Source organism: Entelurus aequoreus, linkage group LG14 (assembly GCF_033978785.1).
Source record: "Entelurus aequoreus isolate RoL-2023_Sb linkage group LG14, RoL_Eaeq_v1.1, whole genome shotgun sequence".
In the NCBI taxonomy this organism is placed as follows: domain Eukaryota; kingdom Metazoa; phylum Chordata; class Actinopteri; order Syngnathiformes; family Syngnathidae; genus Entelurus; species Entelurus aequoreus.
In genome coordinates, this window is record NC_084744.1 from 2,969,112 (window position 1) to 2,993,304 (window position 24,193).

At 36.8% G+C, this 24,193-nt stretch overlaps 1 protein-coding gene across 2 annotated transcripts in view; it reads left to right on the forward strand.

Annotated features, from left to right (window-relative positions):
* The first annotated feature begins 1,477 nt into the window (after nt 1-1,477).
* The window catches only part of slc38a11 (solute carrier family 38 member 11), a 43,209-nt gene continuing 20,493 nt past the window's right edge, over nt 1,478-24,193 (forward strand). Inside the window, exons 1-8 of one of the 2 annotated variants that reach the window (XM_062068762.1) lie at nt 1,478-1,529; nt 1,597-1,714; nt 17,088-17,162; nt 17,221-17,355; nt 21,429-21,494; nt 21,567-21,673; nt 21,730-21,809; nt 21,880-21,950. In XM_062068762.1, coding sequence (XP_061924746.1) covers nt 1,518-1,529; nt 1,597-1,714; nt 17,088-17,162; nt 17,221-17,355; nt 21,429-21,494; nt 21,567-21,673; nt 21,730-21,809; nt 21,880-21,950 — 664 coding nt within the window. In that variant the 5' untranslated portion in view covers nt 1,478-1,517. The remainder of the gene's footprint in view (nt 1,530-1,596; nt 1,715-17,087; nt 17,163-17,220; nt 17,356-21,428; nt 21,495-21,566; nt 21,674-21,729; nt 21,810-21,879; nt 21,951-24,193) is intronic. The other variant, XM_062068763.1, reaches the window with a different exon arrangement.

The following is a 24,193-nucleotide window of genomic DNA, read 5'->3' on the forward strand; positions in this document are numbered from 1 at the left end:
GTACAAGATCTAGGTTCCCATCCTCACCTATGGTCATGATCTTTGGGTTATGACCGAAAGGACAGGATCACAGGTACAAGATCTACGTTCCCATCCTCACCTATGGTCATGAGCTTTGGGTTATGACCGAAAGGACAAGATCACAGGTACAAGATCTAGGTTCCCATCCTTACCTATGGTCATGAGCTTTGGGTTATGACCGAAAGGACAAGATCACAGGTACAAGATCTAGGTTCCTATCCTCACCTATGGTCATGAGCTTTGGGTTATGACCGAAAGGACAAGATCACGGGCACAAGATCTACGTTCCCATCCTCACCTATAGTCATGATCTTTGGGTTATGACCGAAAGGACCAGATCACAGGTACAAGATCTACGTTCCCGTCCTCACCTATGGTCATGATCTTTGGGTTATGACCGAAAGGACAAGATCACAGGTACAAGATCTAGGTTCCCATCCTCACCTATGGTCATGATCTTTGGGTTATGACCGAAAGGACAGGATCACAGGTACAAGATCTACGTTCCCATCCTCACCTATGGTCATGAGCTTTGGGTTATGACCGAAAGGACAAGATCACAGGTACAAGATCTACGTTCCCATCCTCACCTATGGTCATGATCTTTGGGTTATGACCGAAAGGACAAGATCACAGGTACAAGATCTACGTTCCCATCCTCACCTATGGTCAGGATGCCACCCGAACGCCTCCCTAGGGAGGTGTTTGGGGCACGTCCGACCGGTAGGAGGCCACGGGGAAGACCCAGGACACCTTGGGAAGACTATGTCTCCCGGCTGGCCTGGGAACACCTTGGGATCCCCCGGGAGGAGCTGGACCAAGTGGCTGGGGAAAGGGAAGTCTGGGCTTCCCTGCTTAGGCTGCTGCCCCCGCGACCTGACCTCGGATAAGCGGAAGAAGATGGATGGATGGATGGATTGTCAAAAGGTTAGGGGTTAGGGTTAACCCTAACTCTAACCCAAACCATGTTAAAGTTAACGCAAAGATAACGCGTTAACTAAAAGTTCCTTAATTGTTTTAACCTGCGATTAAGATTTTTGACCCTCGACCCATTCCGTAGTTTGGGGAAAAGTGTAATGGCGTCCGGATACAGTTGAGCCACAGGATCTGAACTAAGAAGATGTATGGATGGTTGAAGTGTAGCATTTTTTTGCAGCACCAAAACAAAGAGTTGATCCTCACTCAGTTTTCACATATGAACTCTCTGAGTCGGGAACACTTGGCCTTTGTCTCACGGGTCCCTGCTTTGGACCGAAGAGTTCCCCGTTGCTGACCTGGAACGGCCTTTGTTGAATTCACAACAGCGTCATTGTTTTCATGGGCTGCAGAAAGAAATAAGCTGCTGACTTGACATCCTTGTCGGGAGTTTGTCTCCACTTCCAAGGTGCAGGGGGGGGGAACTTTGGAGTTGACTTAAAAGGGAAATGTTGGGACATTTCCACGCCGGTCGGACTGAGACAAGGACTAAGCACATCCCGGACCAGCAGGTGTTCCCAATGGCGGAGCAGGTAGACTTTACAACAGCACACTTCTTCTTCTCTCCTCCTAATGACCTTTTCTCTTCTTACTCGCCAGTTGGACCAACAAGTCACCACTTTGATGCCTTTGGAAAAAAATGGCAAGGAAGGAAGACATTCCATGATCGCTGCATGCTTTAATTTTGTCAATTCCATCGTAGGATCCGGTATAATAGGTAGGTGGGCTTTTTCAACTTCAAATGCAAAATAGCTGCTTACCTCCTACGGATCTTTCTGTCACACCCGTGTGTATTATTAGTACTTTGTAGGGCTGTCCTCATACCAATATTGTGGTACTGGTACCAACATGTATTTCAATACTTTCCTAAATAAAGGGGACCACACAAAATGTCATTATTGTCTATTTTTAAACAAAAAATCTTAATGTTCATGAAACATTTAGTATATAAAAAACACTTTTTATTGAATTAATTTAAGAACAAAATATAATGTATATACACATTTTATACTAATATTTAGTATTTACATTTTTTTGTAATTTTTTTTAATTGAATTCATTCAAGAGCAACATATACAATATATAAACATATTATACCAATATTTAGTACTCAAAAAATATTTTATTTTTGTATTTAATTCATTTAAGAACAAAATATAAACATATTATACCAGACCTGGGCAAATTAAGGCCCGGGGGCAACATGCGGCCCGTTAAGCATTCTCAATCTGGCCCGCCGGACATTCCCAAATATTTTTTTTTTAGATCTTTAAGATGGAAACTAGCTGCCATTATGATGTGCAGTCATGTTTTCTAATGACCGCAAGTTTTTTAGATCTTTAAGATGGAAACTAACTGCCATTATGATGTGCAGTCATGTTTTCTAATGACCGCAAGTCTTGAACTTTACAAAGTATTTCAATGGTTGGAATCTGCGCTTATGGATGATATACCAGTTACTATGGTCATCTAATTAGTTACTATGGTAATCTAATTAGTTACTATGGTAATCTACGTCACAGCAGCTCAGACGAGGCACCAAGCAGTGTGGGTGGGAAGCGTTTCCACAGACGCGGAAGGAGATTTTCACAACAAAGTTCTAAAGCTTAGTGATGTATCACATATATCAGATTGTAGGTGGGTTTATTTTGTACCCTTCGCGTTCATATTTCACTGTTTGTTGCATTTTTGTTGCGTTTCACTTGATTGTAAAATATGTCGATCGAAAGGGGGTGTGACGTTCATGTTTTGTCAATATTCAGTGTTTTATCCTTCCTAGAAAAATGTAAAAATCCATTATGTTTTTTAAGGCGGTCTGTCATAATGTTTTTAGCATTCAATCAGACATTATTGTGAGGTTTTGTATTAGTGTTCCTGAAAATAGATATACCGGCCCCCAGACACATTTTTTTCTCTAAATGTGGCCCCCGAGTCAAAATAATTGCCCAGGCCTGTATTATACCAATATTTAGTACTCAAAAAAATATTTTATTTTTGTATTTAATTAATTTAAGAACAAAATATACAGTATATGCACATATTTTACCAATATTTAGTATTTAAAAAATATTATTTTATTTAATTCATTTAAGAACAAAATTATACCAATATTTAGTATTTAAAAAATATTATTTTATTTAATTCATTTAAAAACAAAATATACACATATTATACCAATATTTAGTACTCAAAAAATATTTTATTTTTGTATTTAATTAATTTAAGAACAAAATATACAGTATATACACATATTATACCAATATTTAGTATTTAAAAAATATTATTTTATTTAATTCATTTAAGAACAAAATATAAACATATTATACCAATATTTAGTACTCAAAAAATATTTTATTTTTGTATGTAATTAATTTAAGAACAAAATATACAGTACATACAAATATTATACCAATATTTAGTATTTAAAAAATAGTATTTTATTTAATTCATTTAAGAACAAAATATACACATATTAAACCAATATTTAGTATTTAAAAAAATATTATTTAATTTAATTCATTTAAAAACAAAATATACACATATAATACCAATATTTAATACTCAAAAAATATATTATTTATGTATTTAATTAATTTAAGAACAAAATATACAGTATATACACATATTATACCAATATTTAGTATTTAAAAAATATTATTTTATTTAATTCATTTAAGAACAAAATATAAACATATTATACCAATATTTAGTACTCAAAAAATATTTTATTTTTGTATTTAATTAATTTAAGAACAAAATATACAGTATATACACATATTATACCAATATTTAGTATTTAAAAAATATTATTTTATTCAATTCATTTAAGAACAAAATATAAACATATTATACCAATATTTAGTACTCAAAAAATATTTTATTTTTGTATTTAATTAATTTAAGAACAAAATATACAGTATATACACATATTATACCAATATTTAGTATTTAAAAAATATTATTTTATTTTATTCATTTAAGAACAAAATATACACATATTATACCAATATTTAGAATTTAAAAAAATATTATTTTATTTAATTCATTTAAAAACAAAATATACACATATTATACCAATATTTAGTACTCAAAAAATATATTATTTTTGTATTTAATTAATTTAAGAACAAAATATACAGTATATACACATATTATACCAATATTTAGTATTTAAAAAATATTATTTTATTTAATTCATTTAAGAACAAAATATAAACATATTATACCAATATTTAGTACTCAAAAAATATTTTATTTTTGTATTTAATTCATTTAAGAACAAAATATACAGTATATACACATATTATACCAATATTTAGTATTTAAAAAATATTATTTTATTTAATTCATTTAAGAACAAAATATAAACATATTATACCAATATTTAGTACTCAAAAAATATTTTATTTTTGTATTTAATTAATTTAAGAACAAAATATACAGTATATACACATATTATACCAATATTTAGTATTTAAAAAATATTATTTTATTTTATTCATTCAAGAACAAAATATACACATATTATATCAATATTTAGTACTCAAAAATAATTTTATTTTTGTATTTAAATAATTTAAGAACAAAATATACAGTATATACACATATTATACCAATATTTAGTATTTAAAAAATATTATTTTATTTAATTAATTTAAGAACAAAATATAAACATATTACACCGATATTTAGTACTAAAAATATATCTTATTTTTGTATTTAATTAATTTAAAAATAAAATATACAGTATATACACATATTATACCAATATTTAGTATTTAAAAAATATTATTTTATTTTATTCATTTAAGAACAAAATATACACATATTATATTAATATTTAGTATTTAAAAAATATTATTTTATTTTATTCATTTAAGAACAAAATATACACATATTATATCAATATTTAGTACTCAAAAAATATTTTATTTTTGTATTTAATTCATTTAAGAACAAAATATACAGTATATACACATATTATATCAATATTTAATACTCAAAAAATATTTTATTTTTGTATTTAATTCATTTAAGAACAAAATATACAGTATATACACATATTATACCAATATTTAGTATTTAAAAAATATTATTTTATTTAATTCATTTAAGAACAAAATATAAACATATTATACCAATATTTAGTACTCAAAAAATATTTTATTTTTGTATCTAATTACTTTAAGAACAAAATATACAGTATATACACATATTATACCAATATTTAGTATTTAAAAAATATTATTTTATTTAATTCATTTAAGAACAAAATATAAACATATTATACCAATATTTAGTACTCAAAAAATATTTAATGTTTGTATTTAATTAATTTAAGAACAAAATATACAGTATATACACATATTATACCAATATTTAGTATTTAAAAAATATTATTGAATTTAATTAATTTAATAACAAAATATAAACATATTATACCAATATTTAGTACTCAAAAAATATTTTATTTTTGTATTTAATTCATTTAAGAACAAAATATACAGTATATACATATATTATACCAATATTTAGTATTTAAAAAATATTATTTTATTTTATTCATTTAAGAACAAAATATACACATATTATATCAATATTTAGTACTCAAAAAATATTGTATTTTTGTATTTAATTAATTTAAGAACAAAATATACAGTATATACACATATTATACCAATATTTAGTATTTAAAAAATGTTATTTTATTTAATTCATTTAATAACAAAATATACACAAATTATACCAATATTTAGTATTTAAAAAATATTATTCTATTTAATTCATTTAAGAACAAAATATAAACATATTATACCAACATTTAGTACTCAAAAAATATTTTATTTTTGTATTTAATTAATTTAAGAACAAAATATACAGTATATACACATATTATACCAATATTTAGTATTTAAAAAATATTATTTTATTTTATTCATTTAAGAACAAAATATACACATATTATACCAATATTTAGAATTTAAAAAAATATTATTTTATTTAATTCATTTAAAAACAAAATATACACATATTATACCAATATTTAGTACTCAAAAAATATATTATTTTTGTATTTAATTAATTTAAGAACAAAATATACAGTATATACACATATTATACCAATATTTAGTATTTAAAAAATATTATTTTATTTAATTCATTTAAGAACAAAATATAAACATATTATACCAATATTTAGTACTCAAAAAATATTTTATTTTTGTATTTAATTCATTTAAGAACAAAATATACAGTATATACACATATTATACCAATATTTAGTATTTAAAAAATATTATTTTATTTAATTCATTTAAGAACAAAATATAAACATATTATACCAATATTTAGTACTCAAAAAATATTTTATTTTTGTATTTAATTAATTTAAGAACAAAATATACAGTATATACACATATTATACCAATATTTAGTATTTAAAAAATATTATTTTATTTTATTCATTCAAGAACAAAATATACACATATTATATCAATATTTAGTACTCAAAAATAATTTTATTTTTGTATTTAAATAATTTAAGAACAAAATATACAGTATATACACATATTATACCAATATTTAGTATTTAAAAAATATTATTTTATTTAATTAATTTAAGAACAAAATATAAACATATTACACCGATATTTAGTACTAAAAATATATCTTATTTTTGTATTTAATTAATTTAAAAATAAAATATACAGTATATACACATATTATACCAATATTTAGTATTTAAAAAATATTATTTTATTTTATTCATTTAAGAACAAAATATACACATATTATATTAATATTTAGTATTTAAAAAATATTATTTTATTTTATTCATTTAAGAACAAAATATACACATATTATATCAATATTTAGTACTCAAAAAATATTTTATTTTTGTATTTAATTCATTTAAGAACAAAATATACAGTATATACACATATTATATCAATATTTAATACTCAAAAAATATTTTATTTTTGTATTTAATTCATTTAAGAACAAAATATACAGTATATACACATATTATACCAATATTTAGTATTTAAAAAATATAATTTTATTTAATTCATTTAAGAACAAAATATAAACATATTATACCAATATTTAGTACTCAAAAAATATTTTATTTTTGTATTTAATTACTTTAAGAACAAAATATACAGTATATACACATATTATACCAATATTTAGTATTTAAAAAATATTATTTTATTTAATTCATTTAAGAACAAAATATAAACATATTATACCAATATTTAGTACTCAAAAAATATTTAATGTTTGTATTTAATTAATTTAAGAACAAAATATACAGTATATACACATATTATACCAATATTTAGTATTTAAAAAATATTATTGAATTTAATTAATTTAATAACAAAATATAAACATATTATACCAATATTTAGTACTCAAAAAATATTTTATTTTTGTATTTAATTCATTTAAGAACAAAATATACAGTATATACATATATTATACCAATATTTAGTATTTAAAAAATATTATTTTATTTTATTCATTTAAGAACAAAATATACACATATTATATCAATATTTAGTACTCAAAAAATATTGTATTTTTGTATTTAATTAATTTAAGAACAAAATATACAGTATATACACATATTATACCAATATTTAGTATTTAAAAAATGTTATTTTATTTAATTCATTTAATAACAAAATATACACAAATTATACCAATATTTAGTATTTAAAATTTTTTATTCTATTTAATTCATTTAAGAACAAAATATAAACATATTATACCAACATTTAGTACTCAAAAAATATTTTATTTTTGTATTTAATTAATTTAAGAACAAAATATACAGTATATACACATATTATACCAAAATGTAGTATTTAAAAAATATTATTTTATTTAATTAATTTAAGAACAAAATATAAACATATTACACCGATATTTAGGACTCAAAAATATTTTTTTTTTGTATTTAATTAATTTAAGAACAAAATATACAGTATATACACATATTATCCACCCATGGCGTTTGTTTACATTGTGACGGCGGTGAGCTATTGTATCCTCCTACGGTGTGTAGTGAAGCATGTTTAGCTATTCCTCCTCCTCCAGTGATAATGTAATTGTAAGATACTTTATTTGTCGCCATGGAGGCCAGGATAAGTGATTTAGAAGTAGCTTAACACTGTGGATGTGTTGTGAGATTCTTGTTTTATGTAGAGCTTCAGTCGTTCAACAGTCCGGGGTCTCCGCTGTCGTATTTTACGCTTCATAATGCGCCACACATTTTCCATGGGAGACAGGTCTGGACTGCAGGCGGGCCGGGAAAGTACCCGCACTCTTTTTTTACGAAGCCACGCTGCTGTAACACGTGCTGAATGTGGCTTGGCATTGTCTTGCTGAAATAAGCAGGGGCGTCCATGAAAAAGACAGCGTTTAGATGGCAGCATATGTTGCTCCAAAAGCTGTATGTACCTTTCAGCATCAATGGTGCCTTCACAGATGTTTAAGTTACCCATGTCTTGGCCACTAATACACCCCCATACCATCACACATGCTGCCTTTTGAACTTTGCGCCGATAACAGTCCGGATGGTTCGCTTCCCCTTTGGTCCGGATGACACGATGTCGAATATTTCCAAAAACAATTTGAAATGTGGACTTGTCAGACCACAGAACACTTTTCCACTTTGTATCGGTCCATCTTAGATGAGCTCAGGCCCAGCGAAGCCGACTGTGTTTCTGGGTGTTGTTGATAAACGGTTTTCGCCTTGCATAGGAGAGTTTTAACTTGCACTTACAGATGTAGCGACCAACTGTAGTTACTGACAGTGGGTTTCTGAAGTGTTCCTGAGCCCATGTGGTGATATCCTTTAGAGATTGATGTCGGTTTTTGATACAGTGCCGTCTGAGGGATGGAAGGTCACGGTCATTCAATGTTGGTTTCCGGCCATGCTGCTTACGTGCAGTGATTTCTCCAGATTCTCTGAACCTTTTGATGATATTATGGACCGTAGATGTTGAAATCCCTAAATTCCTTGCAATAGCTGGTTGAGAAACGTTGTTCTTAAACTGTTCAACAATTTGCTCACACAGTCGTGGACAAAGGGGTGTACTTCACCCCATCCTTTCTTGTGAAAGACTGAGCATTTTTTGGGAAGCTGTTTTTATACCCAATCATGGCACCCACCTGTTCCCAATTTGCCTGCTCACCTGTGGGATGTTCCAAATAAGTGTTTGATGAGCATTCCTCAACTTTATCAGTATTTATTGCCACCTTTCCCAACTTCTTTGTCACGTGTTGCTGCCATCAAATTCTAATGTTAACGATTATTTGCAAAAAAAAAAAATTGTTATCGGTTTGAACATGAAATATGTTGTCTTTGTAGCATATTCAACTGAATATGGCTTGAAAAGGATTTGCAAATCATTGTATTCCGTTTATATTTACATCTAACACCATTTCCCAACTCATATGGAAACAGGGTTTGTATACTAGTACCAGTATACCGTACAACTCTAGTACATTGGACATGTGGGAGGGCAGAAATGCAGCTTTCCTTTCATTCAAAGTGGGAAAACCCCTTGGTCACATGAGCAGCGCCTTGTAAACCACATGGTCACATGACCAACCTGACCCCGGCTTAAGGCTGTGTGGTTCTATTCATCATCGGATTTTCACCCAAACACAAATCTCTCACTGTGACTTGAAAAGACCTGAACTTTTTTGCCGAAAAGCTCCGATAAAAATGACTTTAGACTTCCTCTCTGCTGTCTGAGCTTGTATTCCATCCTACTGAAGCAGTTCCACTAACAATCAAACATTTGATGTTGATAAAGCATTTCATTGTCATCCAAACACGGACGTGACGCTCCAATGATGTCGTCTCATGGCGATTGAAGATAAGATTGTCTTGTCTTGTCCGGAAAACAACTTGTCATGGATTTGGATCAGAGATTTACGTCAGGTCACCCTCCCTAGGGAGGCGTTCGGGTGGCATCCTGACCAGATGCCTGAACCACCTCATCTGGCTCCTCTCCATGTGGAGGAGCAGTGGCTTTACTTTGAGCTCCTCCAGGATGACAGAGCTTCTCACCCTATCTCTAAGGGAGAGACCCGCCACCCGGCGGAGGAAACTCATTTGGGCCGCTTGTACCCGTGATCTTGTCCTTTCGGTCCTAACCCAAAGCTCATGACCATAGGTGAGGATGGGAACGTAGATCGACCGGTAAATTGAGAGCTTTGCCTCCCGGCTCAGCTCCTTCTTCACCACAACGGATCGATACAGCGTCCGCATTACTGAAGACACCGCACCGATCCGCCTGTCGATCTCACCATCCACTCTTCCCTCACTCGTGAACAAGACTTCAAGGTACTTGAACTCCTCCACTTGGGGCAGGGTCTCCTCCCCAACCCGTAGATGGCCCTCCACCCTTTCCCGGGCGAGAACCATGGACTCGGACTTGGAGGTGTTGATTCACATCACAGTCGCTTCACACTCGGCGACTAAAATATCTAAGATATTTATCATTTGGGCCGCTCGTATCTGTGATCTTGTCCTTTCTGTCATAACCCAAAGCTCATGACCATAGGTGAGGCTGGGAACGTAGATCTTGTACCCGTGATCTTGTCCTTTCGGTCATAACCCAAAGCTCATGACCATAGGTAAGGATGGGAACGTAGATCGACCGGTAAATTGAGAGCTTTGCCTTCCGGCTCAGCTCCTTCTTCACCACAACGGATCGATACAGCGTCCGCATTACTGAAGACTCCGCACCGATCCGCCTGTCGATCTCACCATCCACTCTTCCCTCACTCGTGAACAAGACTCCGAGGTACTTGAACTCCTCCACTTGGGGCAGGGTCTCCTCCCCAAACCGGAGATGGCAGTCCACCCTTTCCCAGGTGAGAACCATGGACTCGGACTTGGAGGTGCTGATTCTCATCCCAGTCGCTTCACACTCGGCGACTAAAATATCTAAGATATTTATCATTTGGGCCGCTCGTATCTGTGATCTTGTCCTTTCTGTCATAACCCAAAGCTCATGACCATAGGTGAGGCTGGGAACGTAGATCTTGTACCCGTGATCTTGTCCTTTCGGTCATAACCCAAAGCTCATGACCATAGGTAAGGATGGGAACGTAGATCGACCGGTAAATTGAGAGCTTTGCCTTCCGGCTCAGCTCCTTCTTCACCACAACGGATCGATACAGCGTCCGCATTACTGAAGACGCCGCACCGATCCGCCTGTCGATCTCACCATCCACTCTTCCCTCACTCGTGAACAAGACTCCGAGGTACTTGAACTCCTCCACTTGGGGCAGGGTCTCCTCCCCAAACCGGAGATGGCAGTCCACCCTTTCCCAGGTGAGAACCATGGACTCGGACTTGGAGGTGCTGATTCTCATCCCAGTCGCTTCACACTCGGCGACTAAAATATCTAAGATATTTATCATTTGGGCCGCTCGTATCTGTGATCTTGTCCTTTCAGTCCTAACCCAAAGCTCATGACCATAGGTGAGGATGGGAACGTAGATCGACCGGTAAATTGAGAGCTTTGCCTTCCGGCTCAGCTCCTTCTTCACCACAACGGATCGATACAGCGTCCGCATTACTGAAGACACCGCACCGATCCGCCTGTCGATCTCACCATCCACTCTTCCCTCACTCGTGAACAAGACTTCAAGGTACTTGAACTCCTCCACTTGGGGCAGGGTCTCCTCCCCAACCCGTAGATGGCCCTCCACCCTTTCCCGGGCGAGAACCATGGACTCGGACTTGGAGGTGTTGATTCACATCACAGTCGCTTCACACTCGGCGACTAAAATATCTAAGATATTTATCATTTGGGCCGCTCGTATCTGTGATCTTGTCCTTTCTGTCATAACCCAAAGCTCATGACCATAGGTGAGGCTGGGAACGTAGATCTTGTACCCGTGATCTTGTCCTTTCGGTCATAACCCAAAGCTCATGACCATAGGTAAGGATGGGAACGTAGATCGACCGGTAAATTGAGAGCTTTGCCTTCCGGCTCAGCTCCTTCTTCACCACAACGGATCGATACAGCGTCCGCATTACTGAAGACGCCGCACCGATCCGCCTGTCGATCTCACCATCCACTCTTCCCTCACTCGTGAACAAGACTCCGAGGTACTTGAACTCCTCCACTTGGGGCAGGGTCTCCTCCCCAAACCGGAGATGGCAGTCCACCCTTTCCCAGGTGAGAACCATGGACTCGGACTTGGAGGTGCTGATTCTCATCCCAGTCGCTTCACACTCGGCGACTAAAATATCTAAGATATTTATCATTTGGGCCGCTCGTATCTGTGATCTTGTCCTTTCTGTCATAACCCAAAGCTCATGACCATAGGTGAGGCTGGGAACGTAGATCTTGTACCCGTGATCTTGTCCTTTCGGTCATAACCCAAAGCTCATGACCATAGGTAAGGATGGGAACGTAGATCGACCGGTAAATTGAGAGCTTTGCCTTCCGGCTCAGCTCCTTCTTCACCACAACGGATCGATACAGCGTCCGCATTACTGAAGACGCCGCACCGATCCGCCTGTCGATCTCACCATCCACTCTTCCCTCACTCGTGAACAAGACTCCGAGGTACTTGAACTCCTCCACTTGGGGCAGGGTCTCCTCCCCAAACCGGAGATGGCAGTCCACCCTTTCCCAGGTGAGAACCATGGACTCGGACTTGGAGGTGCTGATTCTCATCCCAGTCGCTTCACACTCGGCGACTAAAATATCTAAGATATTTATCATTTGGGCCGCTCGTATCTGTGATCTTGTCCTTTCAGTCCTAACCCAAAGCTCATGACCATAGGTGAGGATGGGAACGTAGATCGACCGGTAAATTGAGAGCTTTGCCTTCCGGCTCAGCTCCTTCTTCACCACAACGGATCGATACAGCGTCCGCATTACTGAAGACACCGCACCGATCCGCCTGTCGATCTCACCATCCACTCTTCCCTCACTCGTGAACAAGACTTCAAGGTACTTGAACTCCTCCACTTGGGGCAGGGTCTCCTCCCCAACCCGTAGATGGCCCTCCACCCTTTCCCGGGCGAGAACCATGGACTCGGACTTGGAGGTGTTGATTCACATCACAGTCGCTTCACACTCGGCGACTAAAATATCTAAGATATTTATCATTTGGGCCGCTCGTATCTGTGATCTTGTCCTTTCTGTCATAACCCAAAGCTCATGACCATAGGTGAGGCTGGGAACGTAGATCTTGTACCCGTGATCTTGTCCTTTCGGTCATAACCCAAAGCTCATGACCATAGGTAAGGATGGGAACGTAGATCGACCGGTAAATTGAGAGCTTTGCCTTCCGGCTCAGCTCCTTCTTCACCACAACGGATCGATACAGCGTCCGCATTACTGAAGACGCCGCACCGATCCGCCTGTCGATCTCACCATCCACTCTTCCCTCACTCGTGAACAAGACTCCGAGGTACTTGAACTCCTCCACTTGGGGCAGGGTCTCCTCCCCAAACCGGAGATGGCAGTCCACCCTTTCCCAGGTGAGAACCATGGACTCGGACTTGGAGGTGCTGATTCTCATCCCAGTCGCTTCACACTCGGCGACTAAAATATCTAAGATATTTATCATTTGGGCCGCTCGTATCTGTGATCTTGTCCTTTCTGTCATAACCCAAAGCTCATGACCATAGGTGAGGCTGGGAACGTAGATCTTGTACCCGTGATCTTGTCCTTTCGGTCATAACCCAAAGCTCATGACCATAGGTAAGGATGGGAACGTAGATCGACCGGTAAATTGAGAGCTTTGCCTTCCGGCTCAGCTCCTTCTTCACCACAACGGATCGATACAGCGTCCGCATTACTGAAGACGCCGCACCGATCCGCCTGTCGATCTCACCATCCACTCTTCCCTCACTCGTGAACAAGACTCCGAGGTACTTGAACTCCTCCACTTGGGGCAGGGTCTCCTCCCCAAACCGGAGATGGCAGTCCACCCTTTCCCAGGTGAGAACCATGGACTCGGACTTGGAGGTGCTGATTCTCATCCCAGTCGCTTCACACTCGGCGACTAAAATATCTAAGATATTTATCATTTGGGCCGCTCGTATCTGTGATCTTGTCCTTTCAGTCCTAACCCAAAGCTCATGACCATAGGTGAGGATGGGAACGTAGATCGACCGGTAAATTGAGAGCTTTGCCTTCCGGCTCAGCTCCTTCTTCACCACAACGGATCGATACAGCGTCCGCATTACTGAAGACGCCGCACCGATCCGCCTGTCGACCTCACCATCCACTCTTCCCTCACTCGTGAACAAGACTCCGAGGTACTTGAACTCCTCCACTTGGGGCAGGGTCTCCTCCCCAACCCGGAGATGGCACTCCACCCTTTCCCAGGCGAGAACCATGGACTCGGACTTGGAGGTGCTGATTCTCATCCCAGTTGCTTCACACTCAGCTGCGAACCGATTTATTTCTGCCATATTCTGCCAGGTTTTACTACTTACGTATAAAATACTACACGGTCAAGCTCCTGCCTATCTCGCCGATTGTATTGTACCATATGTCCCGGCAAGAAATCTGCGTTCAAAGAACTCCAGCTTATTAGTGATTCCCAGAGCCCAAAAAAAGTCTGCGGGCTATAGAGCGTTTTCTATTGGGGCTCCAATACTCTGGAATGCCCTCCCGGTAAAAGTTAGAGATGCTACCTCAGTAGAAGCATTTAAGTCTCATCTTAAAACTCATTTGTATACTCTAGCCTTTAAATAGACTCCCTTTTTAGACCAGTTGATCTGCCGTTTCTTTTCTTTTCTTCTCTACTCTGCTCCCAACCCGGGGTGGATCGCTAACCTGTCCATCAGATGGGGACATCTCTACGCTGCTGACCCGTCTCCACTCGGGATGGTTCCTGCTGGCCCCACCATGGACTGGACTCTCGCTGATGTGTTGGACTTTCACAATGTTATGTCAGACCCACTCCACATCCATTACTTTTGGTCTCCCCTAGAGGGGGGTGGGGGGTTACCCACATATGCGGTCCTCTCCAAGGTTTCTCATAGTCATTCACATTGACGTCCCACTGGGGTGAGTTTTCCTTGCCCGTATGTGGGCTCTGTACCGAGGATGTCGTTGTGGCTTGTACAGCCCTTTGAGACACTTGTGATTTAGGGCTATATAAATAAACATTGATTGATTGATTGATTGATATTATACATAACTGTTCAAGAACTTTTTTCATTACATATGAACGGTTCAATGGCAGTTGAACTCATTTGCGCTTATCAAAGCTCTAACAATTATGCTCGTGGTTTTCTGGCGCCACCTGGTGGTTAATTCAATGACACCAGACAATATTTTCTTGTTTTTCAATTGACGAGAATACAATTCATTCCATTTCATGTGAACAGCATAATGATATACCGGGGTTACCAAACTACGGAACGGATGGAGGGTCAAAAATGGTAATTGCGGGTTTAAAAAAATGAAGGAACCAAGGAACTTATTGTTAACACGTTGTTATTATTGCGTTAACTTGAACGGGGTTTGATGACACGGTGATTAGGTTCATGAAAACAGTTCAAATAGGTTTGCACAACATTGAAGACACCAACCATGCATGTTGTGCTTTTTCCAAGAAATGATTGCACATCATGTTGACATTTGGACTTTTTGGCAGAATAATTGTATATAAGTTATCACACAACTTGTTTGCTTGCAGTTCAGGTGGCCCTGGTTACTATCCACCTGTGCTCACAAAGCTGTCCTTGTTTTGGAATGTGCCTCGCCGTAGAAGTGTCTGTTTTCAGATCTGGACAGCCACGGGAGGGGCCTTATCAGGACCCGGAGTCTCCAAAAAGATAAGGCGGACGAGCAAGAGAAGGGGCAAACCTGACACCGCTCCAAGCACATTTTGTTTTAAGTGTGAAGCGACTGGGATGAGAATCAGCACCTCCAAGTCCGAGTCCATGGTTCTCGGCCGGAAAAGGGTGGATTGCCATCTCCGGGTTGGGGAGGAGACCCTGCCCCAAGTGGAGGAGTTCAGGTACCTAGGAGTCTTGTTCACGAGTGAGGGAAGAGTGGATCGTGAGGTCGACAGGCGGATCGGTGAGGCGTCTTCAGTAATGCGGACGATGTATCGATCCGTTGTGGTGAAGAAGGAGCTGAGCCAGAAGGCAAAGCTCTCAATTTACCGGTCGATCTACGTTCCCATCCTCACCTATGGTCATGAGCTTTGGGTTATGACCGAAAGGACAAGATCACAGGTACAAGCGGCCCAAATGAGTTTCCTCCGCCGGGTGGTGGGGCTATCCCTTAGAGATAGGGTGAGAAGCTCTGTCATCCGGGAGAAGCTCAGAGTAAAGCCGCTGCTCCTCCACATGGAGAGGAGCCAGATGAGGTGGTTCGGGCATCTGGTCAGGATGCCACCCGAACACCTCCCTCCCCAGGGAGGGAGGTGTTCGGGTCTGACGGTAGGAGGCCTCCTACCGTGGCCTCCTACCGTCAGACCGGTAGGAGGCCACGGGGAAGACCCAGGACACGTTGGGAAGACTATGTCTCCTGGCTGGCCTGGGAACGGCTGTCCTTGTTTTATCAAGCAAAGGCGGACAGCTTGTAAATCTCCACTGTGTGTCTGGAATGCGCCTCGCCGTAGAAGTGTCTGTTTTTCAGATCTGGACAGCCACGGGAGGGGCCTTATCAGGACCCGGAGTCTCCAAGAAGATAAGGTGGACAAGCAGAGAAGGGGCAAACCTGACACCGCACCAAGCGCATTTTGATTGAACTGTTTATGAACCAGTGCTAGGCTGCTGCATAATGTGACCCCTCCCCTTAGAAGCAGCTTCAGCTATGTAATCAGGGAATGCCCAAATAAATGGGGAAGCGCGGGAACTTTTTCCTCAGAGCGTTGGGTGACACTGTACGAGGGTGCAGTTCCACGCGCTCTCCTCATGAGCTAAATTGAATCCTGTCTCTGTTTGATTCTTTGCTTCTTTTCCTGTTTAATAGATAGTTCGGTGTTTGAACCTGACATCTTCAAGATTATGTCTTATTGTGGCTTGTTGGTGCAACTTTCTGTCTGGTTTTGAACGTGTTTTCCCTCGCCAGGTTTACCATATGCATTGAACCAAGCCGGGCTCCCGTGTGGCTTGTTGCTGCTGATAATGGTTGCTTTCGTCACAGGTGAGTGAGTCAGTCTTACCAAAGTGTTTCATACAACTGACACCACGCGTCTTGGCAGACTACACCATCATCCTTCTCATTCGAGGAGGCAACCTGTCAGGGACCGACAGCTACCAGGCCCTGGTCCGAAGCACGTTTGGTTTTCCAGGGTACTTCATTTTATCAGCGCTGCAATTTCTCTACCCATTCATTGGTAAGTATTTGTTTTCAAGTTGATTAAAACCAATCAGAATAATATTACATTAACTATAACATTCTGATGGGCCTGCAATCTGTGCCCTGGACCTCTGGCCGGGGGTCGCCGGAACCCGCCATGCTCTGAAGAGTGTGCAGAGTGTCTGACTTCGTGAGTTTTAGGTGTAACTGTACAAATTGAACAGAGCTAGCCTAAAATATTAGCATATGCACATTAAAATGCTAACATTTAGCATGTGTGCTAACGATGGCATGCTAACAGTTAGCATGTCTCATATATCGAGTAATATGGCTGTAAGGTGAATGGCTGCGGAAGTAGAGAAAAAAAGGTGAAAAAATAAGCAAAATTAAGTTAGCATGCTAATATTAGCTTGCTAGCATGCTAACGGTTGCATGCTAACAGTTAAAAAGTGTCAAGTAACATGACTCTGGAGTAAATGGATGAAAATTTAGCTCAAAAAGTTTAATGTTAGCAAGTTAGCAAGCTAACGTTAGCATGATATCAGTTAGCATTTGCCACATACCAAGTTATATGGCTGTAAGGTGAAAGGCTGCAGAAGTAGAGAAAAAACAGGTGAAAAAATAAGCAAAATAAAGTTAGCATGGTAATATTAGCGTGCTAACGTTTGCATGCTAATAGTTACCAAGTGTCAAGTAATATGACTCTGGAGTAAGTGGATACAAATTTAGCTCAAAAAGTTTAATGTTAGCAAATTAGCAAGCTAACATTAGCATGCTATCAGATAGCATTTGCCACATACTAAGGTATATGACTGTAAGGTGAATGGCTGGGGAAGTAGAGAAAAACAGGTGAAAAAATAAGCAAAATAAAGTTAGCATGCTAATATGAGCTTGCTAGCGTGCTAACGTTTGCATGCTAACAGTTACCAAGTGTCAAGTAATATGACTCTGGAGTAAGTGGATACAAATTTAGCTCAAAAAGTTTAATGTTAGCAAATTAGCAAGCTAACATTAGCATGCTATCAGTTAGCATTTGCCACATACTAAGGTATATGACTGTAAGGTGAATGGCTGGGGGAAGTAGAGAAAAACAGGTGAAAAAATAAGCAAAATAAAGTTAGCATGCTATTATTAGCTTGCTACCGTGCTAACGTTTGCATGCTAACAGTTACCAAGTGTCAAGTAATATGACTCTGGAGTAAGTGGATAGAAATTTAGCTCAAAAAGTTTAATGTTAGCACGCTAACATTAGCATGCTATCAGTTAGCATTTGCCACATACCAAGTTGTATGAATTTAAGGTGTTTGGCTGTGTAATTAGAGAAAACAAATGTAAAGTTAGCATGCTAATATTAGCATGTTAGCAGTTAACAAGTGTCACATAAGTTTTATGACTCTGGGAAAATTTTGCAAAATTATCTCTAATAGCTAGTACTTTAATGTTAGCATGCTAATATACTAACGTAAACATGCTAATGGTTAGCATGTGTCTTATACCGAGTTATATGACTGTTTGCATGAACTTATTGACATAATCATTGTTTACATGAACTTATTGACATAATAATTGTTGACATTACCTTATTGACATAATCATTGTTTACATGAACTTATTGACACAATCATTGTTGACATGAACTTATTGACATAATAATTGTTGACATTACCTTATTGACATAATCATTGTTTACATTACCTTATTGACACAATCATTGTTGACATGAACTTATTGACATAATCATTGTTTACATGAACTTATTGACATAATCATTGTTTACATTACCTTATTGACACAATCATTGTTGACATGAACTTATTGACATAATCATTGTTTACATGAACTTATTGACATAATCATTGTTGACATGAACTTATTGACACAATCATTGTTTACATGAACTTATTGACATAATCATTGTTGACATGAACTTATTGACATAATAATTGTTTACATGAACTTATTGACACAATCATTGTTGACATGAACTTATTGACACAATCATTGTTTACATGAACTTATTGACATAATCATTGTTGACATGAACTTATTGACATAATCATTGTTGACATGAACTTATTGACATAATCATTGTTTACATGAACTGATTGACACAATCATTGTTTACATGAACTTATTGACATAATAATTGTTGACATGAACTTATTGACATAATCATTGTTGACATGAACTTATTGACATAATAATTGTTGACATGAACTTATTGACATAATAATTGTTGACATGAACTTATTGACATAATCATTGTTTACATGAACTTTTTGACATAATCATTGTTTACATGAACTTATTGACATAATAATTGTTGACATGAACTTATTGACATAATCATTGTTTACATGAACTTATTGACATAATAATTGTTGACATGAACTTATTGACACAATCATTGTTTACATGAACTTATTGACATAATAATTGTTGACATGAACTTATTGACATAATCATTGTTGACATGAACTTATTGACATAATCATTGTTTACATGAACTTATTGACATAATCATTGTTGACATGAACTTATTGACATAATCATTGTTTACATGAACTTATTGACATAATCATTGTTTACATGAACTTATTGACACAATCATTGTTGACATGAACTTATTGACACAATCATTGTTTACATGAACTTATTGACATAATCATTGTTTACATGAACTTATTGACATAATAATTGTTGACATGAACTTATTGACATAATCATTGTTGACATGAACTTATTGACATAATCATTGTTTACATGAACTTTTTGACATAATCATTGTTTACATGAACTTATTGACATAATAATTGTTGACATGAACTTATTGACATAATCATTGTTTACATGAACTTATTGACATAATAATTGTTGACATGAACTTATTGACATAATCATTGTTGACATGAACTTATTGACATAATAATTGTTGACATGAACTTATTGACATAATCATTGTTTACATGAACTTATTGACATAATCATTGTTGACATGAACTTATTGACATAATCATTGTTTACATGAACTTATTGACATAATCATTGTTTACATGAACTTATTGACATAATCATTGTTTACATGAACTTATTGACATAATAATTGTTGACATGAACTTATTGACATAATCATTGTTTACATGAACTTATTGACATAATAATTGTTGACATTACCTTATTGACACAATCATTGTTGACATGAACTTATTGACATAATCATTGTTTACATGAACTTATTGACATAATCATTGTTGACATGAACTTATTGACACAATCATTGTTTACATGAACTTATTGACACAATCATTGTTGACATGAACTTATTGACATAATCATTGTTGACATGAACTTATTGACATAATCATTGTTTACATGAACTTATTGACATAATAATTGTTGACATGAACTTATTGACATAATCATTGTTGACATGAACTTATTGACACAATCATTGTTGACATGAAATCAATGACATAATCATGCATCCATTTTCTACCACTTATTCTCTTCGGCGTCGCGGGGGGGCGCCGGAGCCTATCTCTGCTACAATCGGGCGGAAGGCGGGGTACACCCTGGACAAGTCGCCACCTCATCGCAGGGCCAACACCGATAGACAGACAACATTCACACACTAGGGACCATTTAGTGTTGCCAATCAACCTATCCCCAGGTGCATGTCTTTGGAGGTGGGAGGGGCCTATCCCCAGGTGCATGTCTTTGGAGGTGGGAGGGGCCTATCCCCAGGTGCATGTCTTTGGGGGTGGGAGGAAGCCGGAGTACCCGGAGGGAACCCACGCAGTCACGGGGAGAACATGCAAACTCCACACAGAAAGATCCAGAGCCCGGGGGTTGAACTCAGGACTACTCTGGACCTTCGTATTGTGAGGCAGACGCACTAACCCCTCTGCCACCGTGCTGCCCTATGCCCTACCCAACAATGACATGATCATTGTTGACATTAACTGTTAGTGTCTTGGGATTTGCTCGAGCTCTGGCAGAATGCGCGATGTCGGTCCAACTGACCCGAGTCGCATTCCGATGCGGAGAGTGCCCTGTCCTTGAAAAGTCATGACGGGAATGAATAAAGCGGATGATTGTGTTGTTCCCCAGCTATGATCAGCTACAACATCACAACTGGCGACACGCTGACAAAGGTCCTAGAAAGACTCCCTGGAGGTAGGCCGACGACAAGTCCTGTTCATGCACCGCAGCCAGCGCCAAACACACATGTTGCTCTTTGCTGTGCAGTCGGTCCAGATCACATCCTCGCCAACCGTCACTTTGTCATCCTACTGACCACCCTCCTATGCACGCTGCCCCTCTCGCTCTACCGCAATATCGAGAAACTGGGCAAGGTGAGTGCCGGTTAGCGCAGAGTGTGTTCAGGTGATACATGTGTTTGTGTCGGCAGGTGTCCTTCATGTCTGTGGTACTGACCAGTATCATCCTCATCATTGTAATCATCAGAGCCGCAACCTTGGGGCCACAAATGTATGACGGCACAGTTTTGGTTGTGGTATAAAAGTGTTTGACTCAAGACAAAGGTGTGTTCCCCCCCCAGACCCCCGACACAGGATGCGTGGGTGTTTGCAAGGCAGAATGCCATTCAAGCGGTCGGCGTCATGTCTTTTGGTGAGTTTCCCTGCAAGATTGAAACAAGTTGATCAAATATGTACGAGTGAAACGGTTCACAACATCCATAGGGGAGATTAAGGTCCCTTCTACACTAAGGCCATGTCTACACTCACTCGTTTAACCCCTTAAAGGAATAACTATTCAGCCTAAGCCCCGTTTCAGCCACACTAAACTATCGTTTAAGGTCCCCCTCCTGGAACATATTTTTACACAGGTAAGTGCGCCGTGTATTTCTTGAATCTCCGGCTCTTAGCTTTGTATGGACTCATTGATCGTTTACAAACTGAGTTCACAGAGGAAGTGACCCCGGAAAGATCGCGCCCCACACAGGAAGTGACGCCAGAAAGACCGCGCCACAGCCAGCTTCAATCCAATCCACTTTATTTATATACCATACTTGCCAACCCTCCCGTTTTTAGCGGGAGAATCCGCCTCTCCCGACAACCTCCCGGCAGAGATTTTCTCCCGACAAACTCCCGGTATTCAGCCGGAGCTGGAGGCCACGCCCCCTCCAGCTCAATGCGGACCTGAGTGGGGACAGCCTGTTCTCACGTCCGCTTTCCCAGCAGCTTGCCTGCCCAATGACGTCATAACATCTAAGGCAGGGGTCACCAACGCAGTGCCCGCGGGCACCAGGTAGCCCGTAAGGACCAGATGAGTAGCCCGCTGGCCTGTTCTAAAAATAGCTCAAATAGCAGCACTTACCAGTGAGCTGCCTCTATTTTTTAAATTGTATTTATTTACTAACAAGCTGGTCTCGCTTTGCCCGACATTTTTAATTCTAAAAGAGACAAAACTCAAATAGAATTTGAAAATCCAAGAAAATATTTTAAAGAATTGGTCTTCACTTGTTTAAATTCATTAATTTTTTTTACTTTGCTTCTTATAACTTTCAGAAAGACAATTTTAGAGAAAAAATACAACCTTAAAAATGATTTTAGGATTTTTAAACACATATACCTTTTTACCTTTTAAATTCCTTCCTCTTCTTTCCTGACAATTTAAATCAATGTTCAAGTACTTTTTTTTTTATTGTAAAGAATAATAAATACATTTTAATTGAATTCTTCATTTTAGCTTCTGTTTTTTCGACGAAGAATATTTGTGAAATATTTCTTCAAACTTATTATGATTAAAATTCAAAAAAAACATTCTGTCAAATCTAGAAAATCTGTAGAATCAAATTTAAATCTTATTTCAAAGTCTTTTGAATTTCTTTTAAAAATTTTGTTCTGGAAATTCTAGAAGAAATAATGATTTGTCTTTGTTAGAAATATAGTTTGGTCCAATTTGTTATATATTCTAACAAAGTGCAGATTGGATTTTAACCTATTTAAAACATGTCACCAAAATTCTAAAATTAATCTTAATCAAGAAAAATTACTAATGATGTTCCATAAATTCTTTTTTAAATTTTTCTCTTCTTTTTTTCGGTTGAATTTTGAATTTTAAAGAGTCGAAATTGAAGATAAACTATGTTTCAAAATTTAATTGTCATTTTTTTCGTGTTTTCTCCTCTTTTAAACCGTTCAATTAAGTGTAAATATCATTAATTATTAATAATAACGTCAAAGGTAAATTGAGCAAATTGGCTATTTCTGGCAATTTATTGAAGTGTGTATCAAACTGGTAGCCCTTCGCATTAATCACTACCCAAGAAGTAGCTCTTGCTTTCAAAAAGGTTGGTGACCCCTGATCTACGGCTTTTAGAGAGTAGAGTGCACAACAAGGAGAGAGAGTTTTTGGTTTCTTATGTGGGTTTATTGTTAGGCAGTTTCATTAACGTCCTCCCAGCGCGGTAACAACACACAACAACAGCAGTCACGTTTAGTCTACCGTAAAGCAGTTCGTCTGCCGTAAACAGCAATGTTGTGACACTCTTAAACAGGACAATACTGCCACCTACTGGATAGCCTGCAGAACACTGAAATTCAAGTATGTCTTTTATTTATATGTATAATAAAATAAAAAATAAAATATATATATATATATATAGCTAGAATTCACTGAAAGTCAAGTATTTCATACATATATATATATATATATACATATATATATATATATATATATATATATATATATATATATATATATATATATATATATATATATATATATATATATATATATATATATGTATATATATATATATATATATATATATATATATATATATATATATATATATATATATATATATATATATATATATATATATTATTTATATATATGAAATACTT